The 18,050-nt window shown below is 45.8% G+C and overlaps 1 protein-coding gene across 1 annotated transcript in view; it reads right to left on the minus strand.

The window, feature by feature from the left end:
• The window catches only part of Rnaset2 (ribonuclease T2), a 22,050-nt gene extending 6,062 nt beyond the window's left edge, over window positions 1–15,988 (minus strand). The window contains exons 1-6 of the mRNA XM_028782625.1: window positions 15,750–15,988; window positions 13,905–13,965; window positions 8,294–8,346; window positions 6,836–6,893; window positions 4,339–4,409; window positions 883–996 (exon numbers count right to left, since the gene is read on the minus strand). Coding sequence (XP_028638458.1) covers window positions 883–996; window positions 4,339–4,409; window positions 6,836–6,893; window positions 8,294–8,346; window positions 13,905–13,965; window positions 15,750–15,850 — 458 coding nt within the window. The 5' untranslated portion in view covers window positions 15,851–15,988. The remainder of the gene's footprint in view (window positions 1–882; window positions 997–4,338; window positions 4,410–6,835; window positions 6,894–8,293; window positions 8,347–13,904; window positions 13,966–15,749) is intronic.
• Window positions 15,989–18,050: the final 2,062 nt, after the last annotated feature.

Genomic DNA, 18,050 nt, shown 5'->3' on the forward strand with positions numbered 1-18,050 from the left:
GACAGACTGTCTACATTTTAGACTAGGCTAGCCTGGGCTCCCTGTGACACCCTCACCATTCTCTCACAGTTCACTGGCTTTATAACATTCAGTCACAGTAAGACAACTCAGGAGCCAGCAAGATGACTCAGCAGGTAAAAGCACTTCCCACAGAAACCTAGCAAACTGGGTTCAATACCTAGAACCCGTGTAAAGATCGAAGAAGAGAACCATCTCCACAAAGTTGTCCTCTAACCTCCATACATGTACTGTGGTACATGCATGTACACACATACGCACATATGCATGCACATATAATTAATAATAAATAAATAATAAATTCAAGAAATAAATGAATAAGAAGAACTTATTACACTTGGCTCAGCAGACATGTCTAGGTGGAAAGGGTCAGGCCAGCCCACCGTCACTGCAGGGTGTTTTTCCTCACACACTACTTCAGTGTCGTGACAATATATTCCCCTTGTCCGGATACTGAGGTCAAGGCAGGTAGTAAATGTCTACATGGGTTTGGCTCATTTCTAGGGCTTAAAGGACCCTTGTCCTCTACCTCCCTTTGTTCTAGGAGAAGTACAACCAGACACAGATCTACTGATGCTCAGCGTCTCTAGGGAAATCATCTTAAGGCAGCCACTTTTTCAGAGGTTATGGCATGCCAGTCAGTCTTCCCTTCCCTGGGGCTGCTTCACTGATGACCAGACAGTGACACGAGGCAGCCTGAGCCTGCACTCTGTGGTCATAATCCAGAGTGGTCAGAGTGGTCAGGGGCTCTACTCCTTTCCAGCAATGAGGCCACCACACCACCTCCAGGGACCCTACATCTGAGGCTGTTAGCAGGGGTGCTCTACACCATTCCCAGTGGCCTGGAGTGAGGTGTGTGCCCACCTGTTGAGGTCAATCTGCTTGTACAGATCCAGGCTCTTCCCAAAGTACTTCTTCTCGGAATTGAGGGCGTCCACCTGGGCAGCACAGGTGCCGTGTTTATCCCATTCATGTTTCCTGTGAGATGCACAGTAACAATGCTCAGGTAAGTCCTCTGGGACAGAGCTGTCACACGCAGCCTTCACAAGACAGGAAGGACAGGTACCCCGTGCTAAGGCCAAGGCCCAGCAACGTGCAACAACCTCCAAAGAGCACCGCTCAATCGCCTCATGCTTTTCATTACAAACACTTCCAGGGCATCTCTACAATCACTGTGTACTCAAATAATAACAAACTGAGAAAGAAGAAAATGTCACTGTTGAGACACCTGACATATTACACCGGTGCATAAGCCAGGGGATTCCAGAGAGTGGCACAATCCAGGCCTGGTTCAACATAAGGACAAAGAGGAGGCAAGGTGGCTTGTCACCATGACCACCTGAGCCCATTCCCTGTCAGCCTCCCTCCAATAATCTAATAATTAACAGCACTCACATAGGTGTTCTTCTGAAGCCTGCAGTAAACAAAGAGACCTGGGGAAACCATGCCTGCGAATGATTAGTAGTTATTGTATATCAAAAAATATGTAATGACAATTCCTTGCATCCAATGATAATTAGGGGCTTTGTTGTTGTGTGTTGGCTGGTTAGGTTGCTTTGGTTTTTGAGACAGGGTCTTGCTGTGTAACTCAGACTAAGTCTGTCTTCCTGCGTTGACCCCTAGGATAAAGTTTTATAAATATTTTGCATTCTTTACTGTTTTACAGAATTCTGCAAAGGTAAACAGTGCTGTTAGTTTATGAATGAGAGAACTCTGCCCTCCATTGGCTCCAACACACAAAGACCAACCTACCATGACTAGACACACACATACACTTTTGCTTTTTAAAGACATCCTATGGGCTGGAACAATAGCTCAACAGTGAGAGAGTGCATGCTCCTCTTGTAGAACCCAGGTTCAGTTTCCCACATCACATGGCAGCTTTCATTATCCGTAACTCCATTTCCAATGGATCTGACATTCTTCTCTTCTGACCTCCTTGGGTACTATGGTACACATAAATGCATGCAGGCAAAATAACCCCACACATAAGTAAATAAAGAGTTTTTAAAAAGACACTATATTTATAAGTGGAGTTTTAAATGTTGTCTAAGAGCTCCCCTTCACCATGATCACTGGACTGTAATGAAGCCCTCAAGAATGCCAAGGTAGCCAAAGAGGCTCAGGGGGAACACAGCACCAGGGTTCCCCAAGTACAAACACTAACATACAAGTTATGTATGAAAAGTCTGTCATTTTAACATCCAACTTAAAAGGGAAGGCAAATCAGTTTGCCACTAATAAAACACAAAAATAAATTCATATTTTGCCCATACTGTTTGGTTAATTGTATAGGGCTCTGTGTACAGAAGGGACTGTCTTATCTTTACTGATTTATTTCAAGCCATTTGACTAAGGTCTCACTGCCTTGGGCATGGTGTACAAATGGAATCCTATTTTACATAATTACTGCTACAGTAATTCTCGAGTGTTCTGACCCACACATCAAAGGCTTGGTCCCTAGCTAGTGATGTAAAATTATAGAGATGTGGCCTCTGAGAAGAATTCAGGCCACTGGAGGATGTGCCTAAGAAGACACTATGACATCCCTCTTCCTATATTTGTTTGCATTTTCATGAGGCGAGCTGCCGCCTCTGTACGAGCTCACAATGATGTACTGTGCTGCAAAGGCCCAAAGGCAACAGAATCAATCAGAGACTTAAACCTCTGACAACCACAGGCCCAACAAATCTTCTTTCTCTTTCCATCTGACGTTTCTGGGATATTTGTCTCACTTACAGAAAGCTGACACACCCCACAATTCATCACTTCAAGTACACTGAGAAGTACTATATAAAGGACTTTTCATTTTCCCTCACCTCAATTCATTACAGACATTAAGCTGAAATACTTCCTAGAATGTAAGGCTATGAAAGACAAGTTCAGGACTTGCTGGGGCTACAAAGTGAGCTAGCCTAAGCAACTAGCAGCCTCCTCAGAACTAAAAATAACACTGGGAACTGAGCTCAGTGGGAAAGCAGTCAGTGTGGGGGATTGTAGGAGGAGCTAAGGTGGGAGGAGTTAGGAGAGGAAGAGGAGGAGTAAGGAGTAAGGAGAAGAGGAAAAAGAAGAGGAGGAGCTAGGAGAGAGACCGAGAGGAGATGGAGGTGGATGTTCACATGTCTGTAGCAGTCAAAGGTAGTTGGTATATCTAGGTTGGGTATTGTGTTCTGATTGTGTGGGTATCTTGTTACTGATCATTACCAAATATATAAGCCTTTGATTATAAGAATTAGAGTCTCAATCTCTTACTGGGCCTTCATGGATGGCGAAATGGTCTGGGCAATGCCCTGCCTTGCGGAGACAGTGTGGAAGATTGGCAGAGCCATCTCTCACACTGGTGTCTAGTGGGTGGCAGGGCTGGTGTTTCTGGTGGGCCAGATCTAGCTGCAGCGCACACGTGGCCTCAGGCCGAGAAACATGGCAGCTGGGTTAGGCAGAGCTGCTGCAGCTTAGATAGTCAGATTAACAAGTAGCCAATTTTAAATAATTACAACAACAGAAGATGACCTAGACTCAGCCCAGGAAGCTACTCGGCACCCAATCCTTCACTGAGCATTCTGTTTAGCTAGGGCTGATTGCAATCTTCTCATTACAGTCCACAGACCCTAAATAGAAAGAATCACACTCCACACTGTGATCCAGGATGGGGCACCCCTTACAGTCCACTGCTTTATAGCATTTTACAAAACCTAAGTGTTTTATTCCCTAAAAATCCTAGAAATCAGAAATGTTTCTAGGTTTAATTAAGATATCTGGAAAATATTATTAGCTATAATAGTATTTCATATTGGAAGATGTCAAAAAAAATGCCTTCAGTTGAGTCAATTTTATCTTCTTTTAAAAAACAATGCTTTTCAAACAACTGAGTTAATTCTGGGCTCAGTTCCTGCTGACCTGGAAGAAGACCGTCCGTGTGAGAATCTCACCTTTCCTCTGACCCAGGTCTCCACAACATCACTATTTAAAGGCATGCTCCCTCTCTGTGTTAAGTCTGATTCAGACTGATTTTTAAATATACAAGCATTAGTTAAATTTCAGGAAATCGGAATCTTTCAATGAAGTAATAAATAAAATAACAATAGATTAGAAAACAAATTCACAATATAAATCGTACCTGACTTCATTTTTAACCCACTGGGGAGAGAGAGGTGTCTAAAGTGACAGAGCAGTCATTTGACAATAGGCAGGGCTCAGCCTCGAGAGACAGGGCCTCACTGCGTCTATTCTTTGTGCCTCCCGCATGCTGCCACCCAAAACACTTAGAAGCTCTCAAACCTCTGTTTAAAATCCATATGGCCGACAGAAACTCAGACTTACCAGAATCGGCTGCGGTTAGAAGACGGGTGAATCACATCGGGCCAGTAGATCTTCATGTCTCGCAAAAGGTCCTATGCATAATTTAAACAGAATGTTTACCTGAGGCCTGACAACTCAAAATTTCTAAGCAAATTTAAACAAACCAGTATAGTAAACAAAAAGCATTTAATCTCTGACAACTTAAGTGAGCAAAATAATTTTGTGCTATCCTTCATGAGGCATGTTAAAGTCCTGAAAACACAAGCCCTCATGAGAGAACGATGAACTGAGGAAGAGATGGGCTCTGAAACCACAGCCGAGTGAGGAGCTTTGCCGTTAGTGACAGCCGCAGTCTGAGAAAGCTATGCTCTGCACGGCTCCAACCACAAGATGTTCTGGAAACGGCGAATCATGACACAGTGACAGCCATGGTTTGCCGTGGATCTCAGGGCTGACAAGAGGAGGTCGGGAGGTGAACATGGACTTCAGGGCAGAGAGAGGCCTCTCCACAGGATCCGTACCCTCCTGACTTGTCAAGACCCATACACAAGCACAAGATATGCTCCTAATGCAGGCTGTGTACTTCAGTCAACAGCACGGTATCAGTACTGGCTCACTTGTAACAATACAGCACGTGGATGGATGCTAACAGTGAGGAATACTCAGTTTGTACTTCAGGTTTTCTGTTTATATAAAACAGCTCTGAAATAAATACCTATCTTAAAAAAACCAAACAAATGCCAGACCCTGATTTCCAGAAGAGCTTTTTGAGCAAGGCAGCCTGCACCCTCCTAATCTGGCAGGCAGGAACAGGGGTTCATGGACTCCAGCTCAGTTTTCAATGTCCACATAAGCAGAGACAAAGAACTCCAGTGAAAAGGAATGCAGACAAAGGTGTACACAGAGGATACCCTGGCTTTCCCCTCATCCCACGGACCAAATCCTGTCAGTCAGCCTCCCCGTCCCACATCAGCACAGAGCTGCCTCCTCCTCTCCCCTGTGTCCGCCCCACCTGTCAGTTCCCTGTGCCTCCTCACCTTCACTTCCCTCAGCCTGGCTTCAGCCCCAGTCAGACAGAAGGTGATATAACTGACAGCCAAGCTAGGGCATGTTCCTGCTGGGGAGACATGTCACTGAACATCAATGCTACAGAAGCCAGCCAGGGCTTTCTGAGGGACAGTAGGGCATGGCTACTACAGACCCAGGGGCCCTCAGCAAAAGGCAGCTCAGGCCTGTCATTCTGACCTCCCTTCCGGGCTATCTAACCCACAGAAACCATGGAAACCCCACTTCTCCTGGCCTCCTCACTGATCCTTCTCCCATCAGCCTTTAAATGCTGAGTTCAGCGTTGTGCAGCAGCAGCATCGTGGCCGATGTGCTTTGTCCACGGCTCCAACACTGAGGATTGAAAACTTTGCCTAATTCCTCCATTTGATGACTTGTGATACAGTGGGCACTGCAACGTTTTACAATCTCTATAGACATTGAATAATTCTGACTTTAAGAAACAAATGTATTTTTACTAAGTGACAGTCTTGTACCATTGGGTTTACTCTCACTATCTGCTTCTGCCTCAGCATCTGTTTCTTGGAGACCTGGCCTGGACTCCTGAGAAACAAGAGCAGCCTGAAATTGTCTGTGCAGAGTTTGTATATGACATGGCAAACTTACATGGCGCACCCTGAAGGACAGGAAAGACTGACAGCACAGTAACCACCTCAGTGATACTTCACAAGCACTCCAGTGTATGCACATCCACACACTCAGGGAAGGACAGTCACACCTGTCACCCAACCACAGAATGTTCCGCTCTGTAACGTTCACCTGTCAGGCCAGCCATGTGCTCTATGTCACCCCAGTCACCCTGACATAGGACCAAACTCAGATTACTGGTGTCCCTTAAGGAAAGGTGAGCGTGCGTGCAGGAGTAGTTTCAATACGCCACATGACTCCCGGAGCGCTTCTGTTAAATCTCTCGGATGCTCACAACTTATTCCTGACCCAGGAACTTTGGTAATGAAGAGGTCCGTCATTTCTTCCTTGCTCAGAGAGCCTACTTAGAATCTCATGCCTCCTATGGCCAGAACTGACCAGCCTTGGGTACCATGTACCTACTCTCCAAGCCACACTTGTCCGGAAATGTTCCACCTTAAGCCACACAGATAGGTGCCCACTTCCACTCACTGACCCAGAAGCCCCAGAGCCAAGGACTAGCTAGCTAGGGCTGGCAGGTAAGCCTTGGTGTGTATGCAGCCAGGACAGCCCCTGCTCTCACCTGAGCTTGCTTCTATCAGCTTACTCAGGTGGAGGACAAAGAGGAAAGGGGTTGACTTTTTTGTTTCTGAGCTGATGTGATTGTTGTAGACAGTAATGACTAAACAGACCCAGGGGCTCAGTCCTAGCGAACACGTTCCTGATGCTGTATTTTTAAACATACCTGTGAAGGTACACATTTGAAGTAAGTGTTCGTTTAGTTCAACACTCTATTGCAATAAAAGGATAACAAAAAGATCCATACCTGAATCTCATCTAAGTTAAAGTGCCAGGACTGGTTACAATCTTCTGCTCTGTCAGGCCTTGAAATCCAAATTTTAAGAAAAAGAAGAAATAATAGTCTTAGTTAAGATGCTTTATACAAGACACTAGGGGCTGAAGAGATGGCTTAGTGGTTAAGAGCACTGACTGCTCTTCCAGAGGTTCTGAGTTCAATTCCCAGCAACCACATGGTGGCTCAAAACCATCTGGAATGGGGTCTGATGCCCTCTTCTGGTGTATCTGAAGATAGCTGCAGTGTACTCATATAAAATCAATAAATCTTTAAAAAAAAAAAAACAAACTTGCCACATGAAGACCAGCATTCACATACATAGCACACATATAATAAGCCAGGTAACCCATGAGTACCTGTTATTCCAGCTACTGGAGAAGTAGTGAGAGGATTTCTGGGTCTTGCTGTTTTGCCGGGCAGTGGCAGCGCACGCCTTTAATCCCAGCACTTAGGAGGCAGAGGCAGGCGGATTTCTGAGTTCAAGGCCAGCCTGGTCTACAGACTGAGTTCCAGGATAGCCAGGGCTACACAGAGAAACCCTGTCTCAAAAAACCAAAAAAAAAAAAACAAAAACAAAAACCCACAAGACACTAGAAAGTACTTTCATTGAAATCTACATAAAACAGAAATTCTGATCAGAAACTCCTCACTCCACACAGCCAATCAACAAACAATGGTTCTGGGCAAATAGTTTGACTTTGTTCTGAAAAAGGAACCAGTAAAGTCACCTAAGTCCAGGAGCAAGACAAACAAGCTGGGGTGTTAGCAGAAGAAACATAGGAAACAGCTCGGGATGGAGCCCGGTCTCAGCTCTCTCCTACCCGAGGACCTTGAGGTGTACGGGCCATATCCACTCTAAAAGTGACAAACTAACATGCATACCTCGATACCATGGGTGTATGCATCGATAAGGAATTAAAGAGAATGCAGACAAACACGGTGGGAGGAGTTGGCTGCTTGTAAAGTGTGTAAAACAGTTTGTCTATCTATTGACCTAACATTTTAAACACGTATTTATGATAGGCCCCAAGAATAAAGTAAAAAAGGACCAAAGATACCTATTGATCTATTATAAGGGAGGGGCGGGGCAGGACAGAGTCTCAGTAGTTAAGAGCACTGGCTACTCTTCCTGAGGACCTGTGTTCAATTCCCAGCACCCACATGGTGGCTCACTACTGCCTATAACTCAATCCCAGGGATGACGTCCACTTCTGGCCTCTGCAAGTACCTGATATACACACGGTGCACAGACATACATGCAGGGAAAACATACACATAAGATAAAAGTAAATATATATTCATATGCACATGAATATATGCATAGGAATCTTCGTCAGCTGAAGAAACTTCTACAAGGAAAACAGTTCTAGAGACTCAAGCCAGCTTTCCCTGACTGCTTCACTAGGTTTTACGGCAGTAGATACTTGCCATAGTCCGTGTATTGTCCAGTAATCCAGAGAGTCTCGGCAGCTGTTAACTTCCTAGGGAGAAAAGATAAGGAAGGTGATTGGTTGTTGAGATATTTATCAGCTCCACTGATTGGTTGTTGAGATATTTATCAGCTCCATTTTCTTTTAACATACATCATCAACTAGACACAGGTACATCCCTAACAGAAGGAGAACCCAGTGTTGCACTGCAGTCTATTCCAGCATCGAGCTCATGAGGAAACGTCAGGGCTGCACAGTCCAGGTCAGTCCTCAGACAACCGAGCAGACAGAGGACCACACAGCTAGTTTTGCTCTCCTCATGCATTCACAGATATGGATTTGCACACTTACCTAGGAATAACCTGCTCACCAGAGGCAAATGTGTAAGAACACCCTGATACTCTGTGACTCGTCTGTTCTGGTACCAGACCAAAAGACATCAGGAAAGTAGAAAGTACTGAACACTTGAAGCCAAGAAGTGTAAAATAGAAGTATATATCAATAATAATGAAAAAAATCAGACATGAAAATCTTAGTAAGATAAACCTCTCAGAGCCTTCCAAATGATTTTAGCTAAGATGAAATTTTCCCACAATAAATGATAATATAAATAAATATACCTGGGCTACCAGACTGGATGAAACAGAACTCAGGACACAAGCATATATATATATATATATATGCATACATTCATAAGTATATACATATATACACCCAGTAACCAGGCAAATATGACAGTTGGACCCAGTTACTACAGACAGACATAAAGCCCCTCTTGTGTAGACACCTGCCCACTATGCGGCCTCTTTCTATGGATTATCTAAAGAGATTGCAGTTCAGGTGACTGAGCCTCCGGGGAGAATGGCCAACTTTTTATACTGACACAAACAAGATTGGGATGGCAGGCTATAAGTCAGATAAAATAAGCAAGGTAGTCAAAAGTCTATACACATCAGTTCAAAAGTCAGAATTGTATGCTCTCCTTATAGTATCATTAGATAATTCTGGACCTCTTAACATAGTTACTGGTTCCTTGTATACATTTTGCATATAGAGGCTGCTGGATTTGTACCTGAGAGCTCTGAATCAACTGTTATTTATACAATTGCAACAGGTCATCCGAAGCAGAACCATCCGCTATATATTACTCACATTCGGTCTCATACAGGTTTGCCAGGCCCATTAGCTCAAGGAAATGACAAAATTGACAAATTACTAATAGGGACTGTGTTAGAAGCCTCAAAATTTCATGAGAAACATCATATTAATGGAAGAGGTTTAAAGAAAAAAAAAATCTATCACTTGGCAACAAGCCAAAGAAATAATAATAATGTCCTACATGTTCTCTATACAGTCAAATTCCGCTACCTGGTGGTAGTAACCCTACGGAATACCAAAAGAAATGACATCTGACAGATGTCAGTTTTCCATTTTGCAGAATTTGGAAAACAAACGTATGTCTACCATACCATTGACATGTGCTCAGGGTTTCAATGGTCAACTGCTTTAAGTTCTAAAAAGGCTGGTTGTGTAATAACACACTTATTGGAAATAATGGGAAATATTTGTGCAGGGATACCTGCACAAATTACAACTGATCATGCTGCTGCATATATATCTAATAAGATGCAACAATTCTTCATATATTACAATACAAAACATGCTACTGGTATGCCACAGAATCCCACAGGACAAGTAGTTATGAAAGAGCCAATCATACCTTAAGAGACGCTTATTAAACAGAAAGGGAGAGGAAAACCCCCCAGGGGCAGACTACTGTGTTAACTCTCAAGTTTCTTAATGTTAGTGAAAAAGGAACAGCAGCAGCTGAGAGACAGTGGGTTATTTAAAAAAAAATGAGGAACTGGGCGAACCAATATACTCTAAGGATGTGTTGACATTAGAATGGAAACCTGCAATCGTTTTAAGATGGGGACATGGTTATGCTTATGTATCTACAGGGAATGAGAAAATATGGTTATCAACAAAACTTATAAAGATTAGGTCTGACCAGGGAAATCCTCTTATCAGCTGAGATATGGATGTCTTCACAGAGCAAACAGCCCAGGTGACTCACTCTCGCAGACTGCCTCAGTTACTGATTTCTCCTAAAAAGGCATACAAATCAAATGCAGAAGAGCTAGCCTTAGTGATAGACATACAGACATTGGGCAACAAATGAAAAGCTAGCTTTAACCGTTTTCTCCCTTGGGGCCCACATAGGAATTCTTCATCCCAACTCAGAAGGAAGCGATTTTACAAAGATTGTTACCCTAGTCCCTTAAGTTGGGGTGGACAGGTTTGGTCATTTGATGTGTTATAGTTGTTATCTAGGATAGAAGGTTATTATTGGTTATGATCAGGAAGGATTGATAAAAATTTATAACTGTTTTGTTTGAATTATTGTATAGTAATAAAAATTTAAAGTTGTTTTGTTTAATTGTATATTGATAGAAATTTGAGGTTTTGTTTGCATTATGTATAGATAGAAATTTAAAATTGTTTTGAAGTCTTATACATGATAGAGATTTACGGTTGTTTTATCGATCATTTGATTCTATTGTACATATGCCATTTATTGAAAATGTGATGGCTCCTACAATTATTTCCATTGTGTGCAGATTGCTAATGACAGAGAAAAAGACAATTCTTAAACAAACAGGGGGATATGAAGTGGAAACTTCTAGTTTCTTTGGAAAGTTAGTTATGTCAAATGATGGTTTGCTGGGCACACAGGTGCAAGGATGTCTTGCTAAAGCAAACATGTGAAAGACTGTTTTCCTGAAGCAGACACAGGTGAAAGGATGTTTGGATATAGCAAACACGTGAAAGGACGCATGATGAAGGAATGTAAATATGACCCCACAGTCAGTGGGAGATGAGCACCGAGCCTTGGTTTGCTCCGCCTCGAGATTCTTCACTAAAGACACATGCATTCGTTCACCTTACACAGCATCGTCCAGCTCAACTTGTGGTAACGCTGCCACTGAGAAAACTCTCCCAAGAACTGCTCATGAGGTTTCTGTGGCAGCTTGAGGTTTCTACAGCTTCACCTCAGGCTGGTTGGTGAGCCTGGCCTTCTTCAGGATTGAACTACAGCTGCCTGGTGTCTGCTTGCTGAAAGGACTGAACTGTAGCTGCTGATTCAGTTAGTGCCTGGTGTCTGCCTGCCTAGTGGACTGATCTGCAGCTGCTGAATAGTATGTGGTGTTTGCTAGAAGGCGAACTTGCTGAACAGGCCCGCTTCCTCCATATCCTAATAACTTTTATGCCTGCATGTGACAGCTGGACCCAGTTTCTACAGACAGACATCAAGCCCCTCTTGTGCAGGTGCCTCCCCACTATGCAGCCTCTTTCTATGGATCATCTGAGAGTGCGGTTCAGGTGACTGAGCCACTGGGGAGAGTGACCTGCTACAGAATACCTCAATGCTACAGAATAACTAGAGACTGGGGTAACAGACCGTATACTACACCTCGGCCAACACCACCATTCCTTCCTTAGAGAGCTCATTTCCTGTTGGTTCACTGTGCATGAAAAGCAGATCCCGTCCAAAGGTCTTTGCTTCCTGCTAAGCTCCAGTCTACCTGCTTTTACGATGGTAACTCAGACAAGAGGTAGCTTTCTTCCTCACTCAGCCAACACTGAGGACTCATGGTACCTCTTGAGCTCATGGTAAGTGTGTCCCAGCATAATTCATATGTCTATCTCATCAGAAGTTGGGGCGGAGGGGGAGGGGAGACAAGAGACTTGCCGCTAGAGAAAGGCACTGAGGAAAAAAGTTCCCCCCCCCGGGGGGGGGGGGCATGGTTTGAAATAAATTGCTTAAAGGTGACATCTTTATAGTGACTGAGTGACTGATTTTCTTTGAATTCCTAAAGCTTTAAGGCAGGAAGGCACTCCCATGCATATTCACATTGCCAAGGGACAACAAGCCCAAATCTCCTCAGACAGGCCAGACCAGCCTGGTGCCTCCTTGAAGGAAGCTCCTCTAGCACTAAAGTTTCTTTTCTTCTCACTCCTGTAACCGTGGCCAAGGTTTCCAGGCCTCCTGCTGAGACGAGCCAGGTCCTGGCTTCCTAAGGCCCTCATATCCTCCACCGACACCAGAGCCAGAGCATCACGGCGGGCGCTATATATAATGAGGCTGCCTCGATGACCTTCCAGGTCAAGAGTATAACTTGGTGATGAGTCAAACTGTTCATTTTTCAACAGGAAATTAAGATGGGAAGTGAAAAAGACACCCCCACACACATACACTACTCCATGTTCAAGGACAGACAAGAAGCAGGGGTGCTTTCGACCTGACAGAGATGATCAAACAACATCAAAGCTTGTTTGTACCCTGCATAATTAAGAGATCTCAAACTTTAAACTCAAACAGGTTTTCAGAAAAACCATCAACAAGACTAGTGCCTAGTCTGTACTATGACAAAACACTTTAGATTTCACACAGTCAACTCCAGGATCAGCTTTATAAACTGCCCATGAGGAAGAGGCAGAGCAAGGGCCCCAGCTGGCATCACTCCAGCACAAGGGGCTCAGCACGGGCAGACCACATGGACACAGAGAGAAGTAGCAACCAAGGGGGAAGGGCACCATGGGTACCAAACAGAACAGTGTTGGCAGCCGGCAAAGGCCTTCAACCATATTCTGCTCATGAGAGGCATCTGACTAAAACTTAGTAGCACAGAGGAAACAAACAAGTACAGGCCTAATGAGAGCAGAACCATGTCCCCTAAAGATACATCTCTCTCCAAAATAACTTTTTGGTGAACATAACCTCATTTGGAAATAGGGTAATCTTTAATGAGAGTAAGATGAGACCCTACTAGATCAGGCTGGACCCTAAATCCAATTAGTGTTGTCCTGAGACAACAACACTACCTGTGGTAGTTTAGATGACACTGGCTCCTCTATCTGAACACCAGCTGGTTCTCTAACTGGTGAACTCTTTGGGAAGAATTAGGAGGTGTTGACTCATTGGAGGAGGTATATCACTAGAGGTGGGTTTTGAGGGTTTCAAAAGCCCATGCCATCACCAATCTCTCCCTCTTTCTCTCTGCCTTGTTTGTATCACAGGACATGATCTCAGCGCCTGCTCCTACACCGTGTCTACAGGCCACCATGCTCCCCTCCATGATGACCGAGGACTCTAACCCTCTGAAACTGTGAGCTCCAAATAAAGGCTATAAGTTGCCTTGGTCATGGTGTCTTAGACACCATGTGAAGAGGACAGACATTGATGTGGTACATCTATATGGCTAGGATACCTAAGGCTGTCACCTCTATAGTAAGAGCTATACAAAAGGATCAAACAAATGTTCCCAAGAATTGGTCCTACTGGAGCCTTGGCTTCAAGCTTCCAGCTCCAGTACCAGGAGAGGATGTACTTCCAATGTTCTGAGCCATACCACTTGAGATTTTGTTATATCAACTCTCAGAATCTAACATGTGATCTTCCTCTGCAAGCCACCTGTCAGGAGGTCCAGTTCTATCACAGCCACTGCACTGATTTAATATACCTGGTGTAAAGGTGGCCACTAATACACACAAAGCAATTCGGACAGGTTCACTGGATCAAACGAGCCAATCAAAGCAGAGCTTACCTTGCATACTGTTGGGGGCCAGTGCTGGGTCAAAATTAGTTTTTTCCACTCATGGTTGCCCCTGTTAAAAGATAAATGTATTTTTCAAGACTGTTTTAAAGTGACAAAATCCACCCATGCAATCAACCAACCATTCGTTCAACATGGAGAGTCTATGGGACTAGGCATACTGCCAGACAGGAAGTCCCCACCTCCTGACAGACACACCACAGAGGACAGCAACAAACACTCTAAGAACAATATGCATACCATGGTGCATATTCGTAAGTGAGGGAGACTATAAATGCAATGAAGAAGACAGGGCCAAGGGTATAACCAGGAAGGACAACTGATGGAAAGTATCTGAACAGTAAGTGCCTTCTTCTTGATGCTCAGATATGAATACAGACTCATAATCCCTCAGCTGTCTTTGCGAACTCCTAGGGCTTCAAAAATTCACCATTTCCTTTTAATTCATATACCAACACAAAACATGACTCAAAATAGCACGACAGTATTATCAATTTCCTAGTCGGTGTTTACCTCACAGGGCGATGCTTCGGAGACCACTGTAGATATGGTGTTATCTAGCCTAGCCCGGGTATGATCCCTGACCATGTGTGCCATCCATAGCCTGGCTTGGGTAAGCAGCCTTCTTACATGCTGTCTATGGTATGTGCTCCATGCCTTGTCGCATGCATGCACACTGGACTGCTTCTATCACAAGTCTGTGAAGTGAAGCTCTCCCGATCCGGAGGCTTCACAGAGGACTGTGGAGCTGTAGTGTGGTTGTTCCCTCTGGTGCATGGGGTGGAGGCAGAAAGCAACAGTGGGAGCTTTTAGATATGGGACCAACTGGGACTCATCAGGTCACTGGTGGTATGTCATCGTACAGAATTATGAATTTTCCTGGGATCCTGGTTAGACCTGACAACTGCTATAAAGTAAGACGAGGAAAGCCTTCTCTACATAAGAGGTGAAGCACACCGTGAGAACTGGGCTGAACAAAGTTAAAGCTTTAGCTGTCTCCAGTGCGAAAACTTACTTGCAAAGGTTCACACTGAGCCTGGGAGTTTAAGCCGTTCCTAGAAAGGCCAAGACAGCAACTAGGCTCACGATAAAACTCAACCAAACTATCTCTATCTGTAATTCAGACAAAAGGAAGGTACAACAGTTTAATAAGAGATCGAAAGCCTCACCTCCTCCAATATTCAAGGAAAGAGTCACAAGAGAAGCTTAAGACCCACCCAAAGCACGGGATTCACCTGGCCTTAGGGCTTAAAACCATCCCATGCCTAACCATTATGTCAGCTGCAAACATTAAGCTGGTTATAGGAGAACTGTGCACTACAGCCTTAGCTAACACTCACTGCTCCAAGTACTTTCTGTGTCCGGTGCTCTCTCCTGGTACCAACTATGCTGTATGGGGGCAAGTCTGTGCAGAAGGACTCCAAGATCACACTTCTGGACAGGGAATGGCTTTTGCACCACTACCCCCACGGCCAACGCACACGCACGCTCCACGCCTCAGTGACTGTAAATAAATATGAAAGCAAGCAAATGCCACTGGTTTTCAGTTACTCTCTGGGAACAAAATACTTCTGGAGAGTTATGCCCCACTATTTCCTCTCCAGTGGTGTAAGCACCAAAACCTACTAATCGACACAGACGAGGGAAAGAAGTCATAATGTGTTCAGGGACTACTGTAGAAGGACTGGAGTAGAGATTACCAGAGATAGCCCGTGTGTCCCAGAGAGAACTAAGGAGCGTGTGACAACGCGGGAACCCCAGGGGACGGAAAACTTTAACAGAGAAAGAGAGGCATCCTTCGTCTAGAAACCAGCCTCCAGCCCTGCCGGCGCTCACCTCCACAGCGGGCCCGCTCCGCACAGGCAGCACAGCGCCAGTCCCCAGACCAGCACCGAGGCCCAGCCCGGGAGCGCGCCGCGAGCCTCCGTCGGCGCCATCGCGCTGCCCTAGGCTCCGCAGCTTCCCAGCGGCCTTTGCGCACACCGGCTCTACAGTCCGACCGCCAGCCACCGACTCTGGAGCACAGGCTTCCGCCAGCCTGCTGCGCACCACCCGGTAACCCCTAAGCCACGCCCACAGCCCTGCGCGGACACGCCTCCATGCCCCAGCCCAGAAAGTCCCCGGGCTGCAGTTCCGGCGGGCACGCCCCCCACGCTGCGCCCCCAGCGCCCTAGCCCCCGAAGTCCCCACGCTCCAGGTACCGACGCCTCAGTTCCTGGCACCAAACTGACTTGACCCGGTTGCTTTGGCCTCTCGACGCCTTGGCTTTCCAAAGGGATCAGCTCCCAACTGCATCAGACCTGACAGACACGCCCCCACGCTTCGGCTCCAAACGCCCAAAGGTCCCGACCCACCTGACACGCCCCCACGCTGTAACGCCCCCCAATAAGGGAACATGCCTCCACGCCCAGGCCCACCTGACCTGCCTCTTGCTCCTTTGTCCCCAGCCCACCCTGACTCACCTCAGTTCCCTTATTACACCCACGCTCCAGCCCACCTGACCCACCTCTTGCTCCCATGTCCACTGCCCCCGCCCACCTGACCCACCTCGTGGCCCCAAGTCCCAGTCCACCTGACCGACCTTACTCCCCTTATTACCCCAAAGCCCAGACCCACCTGACAGATCACCCCCAGGCCCACCTGAGGGACCTCACATCCCTCTCTGGCCCCTCACATCCCACACACCTTAGACTGCTTAGTAGACCTCAGGTCCTCTTGCTATTGTCAAATCCATGCCCCCTCCTCGTGTAGCTCCGCACCCCACCCCTCAGGCACCTGAGGCTCCCCCTTGCTTTCCAGCCTCCAGCATACCTGGTCCACAATGAGGGGAACACAGGGACCCTGTTTGGACTTGTGAAACTCTCCTCCAGGCCTGGACCTCGTGGCAATAACACCACGGTTCAATGTAAGTAAAGATCTCATGATCCAGATTACTATCTGCTATTCCCTCCAGACTGAAGTGAGGCCCATGCCACTTTGCTCCCTGTAGAAGCCACTGTAGAAGCCCAGCTGCAGACTGGACGGAGAGGGCTAACCATTTAAGACTGCTTTGCCAAGAGTGTCCAGTTCCACACCCCTGGGCAGCACACAGCCAAGGATAGCTATGATGTGGCCCAACACAAAATCACAAGCCAACCCAAAACATTTTGAGGGTTTTTGTTTGTTTGCTTTTTGCAAATTTTAAATAATGTCATGATACCCTAGGATGAGCACTGTGGATAACAAAATTGTGCCTACACTGTCAATGCCCAAGTCTGGGTACCCAAGTCTAGATAATGCAAACACACCCACGGTTCTATTTTCTCTCGTGGATAAAAAACCATTTAAACGAGTTACCCCAAATTCTACTTCAACCTTAGTCATGTGTATTTAAACACCGGCAAGAAGTCTGCTTTGCTGCCGCCAAACAACAGCCAAACCTGGACTAGGATCCTAAGGCCAGGTGTTATTAGGAAGGGTAATTGCAGGGGATTGGCTGAGAACTACCACATTTATGGGAGGGTGACATCGTCAGAATAGTTCCCATGGGTCTCCAGGCTCTGAACAAATTGTTGGAGTATAATTTTAGAGCTGTACCAAGGACTAGCCTCTTCTTAAAGAGGGCGAGCCCCAGCTCTAAGCTGGGGAGAGAACAACTTAGCATGGCTTGGGCAGTGAGTGTTTTGTTACATTGGTGGTGATGGACTTGGTGAGGAGCAGAATTGAGAGGCAGATCTGGGCTTTTATTTACGTCACATGGGGAAAGGACCTCTCTTGCAATAAGCCATTTCCCAGAGCCCGAAGAGCAAGGGGTTGGTTTTGTAATACTTGCCATCAGTTGGAAGGAGCCACCAGTTACTTCCTTTATCCTCAGCACAGGTCTCTCATCCCTTGAGAATGACATCCCACCTACAATTCTTGCCTCCCTCAGCAAAGGACCTGACCAGAGCGTGGGCTCCTGCTTCCCCCTTCACTGACATGGGTCCTTTCAAGACCCTGTTCTTCATTTTCGTGTTTATAGCCGTGTATTCCTACATGGGTGGCCTTTGTTTTTGAGATGGAGTCTCAGTTTGTAGCTTTGGCTGACCTGGAACTTGACCAGACTGGTCTCACAGAGGTCTCCCTACCTCTGCTGGATTAAACGTAAGACTCCAAACC

This window comes from Grammomys surdaster, unplaced genomic scaffold (assembly GCF_004785775.1).
Source record: "Grammomys surdaster isolate TR1022 unplaced genomic scaffold, NIH_TR_1.0 810, whole genome shotgun sequence".
Lineage (NCBI taxonomy): Eukaryota > Metazoa > Chordata > Mammalia > Rodentia > Muridae > Grammomys > Grammomys surdaster.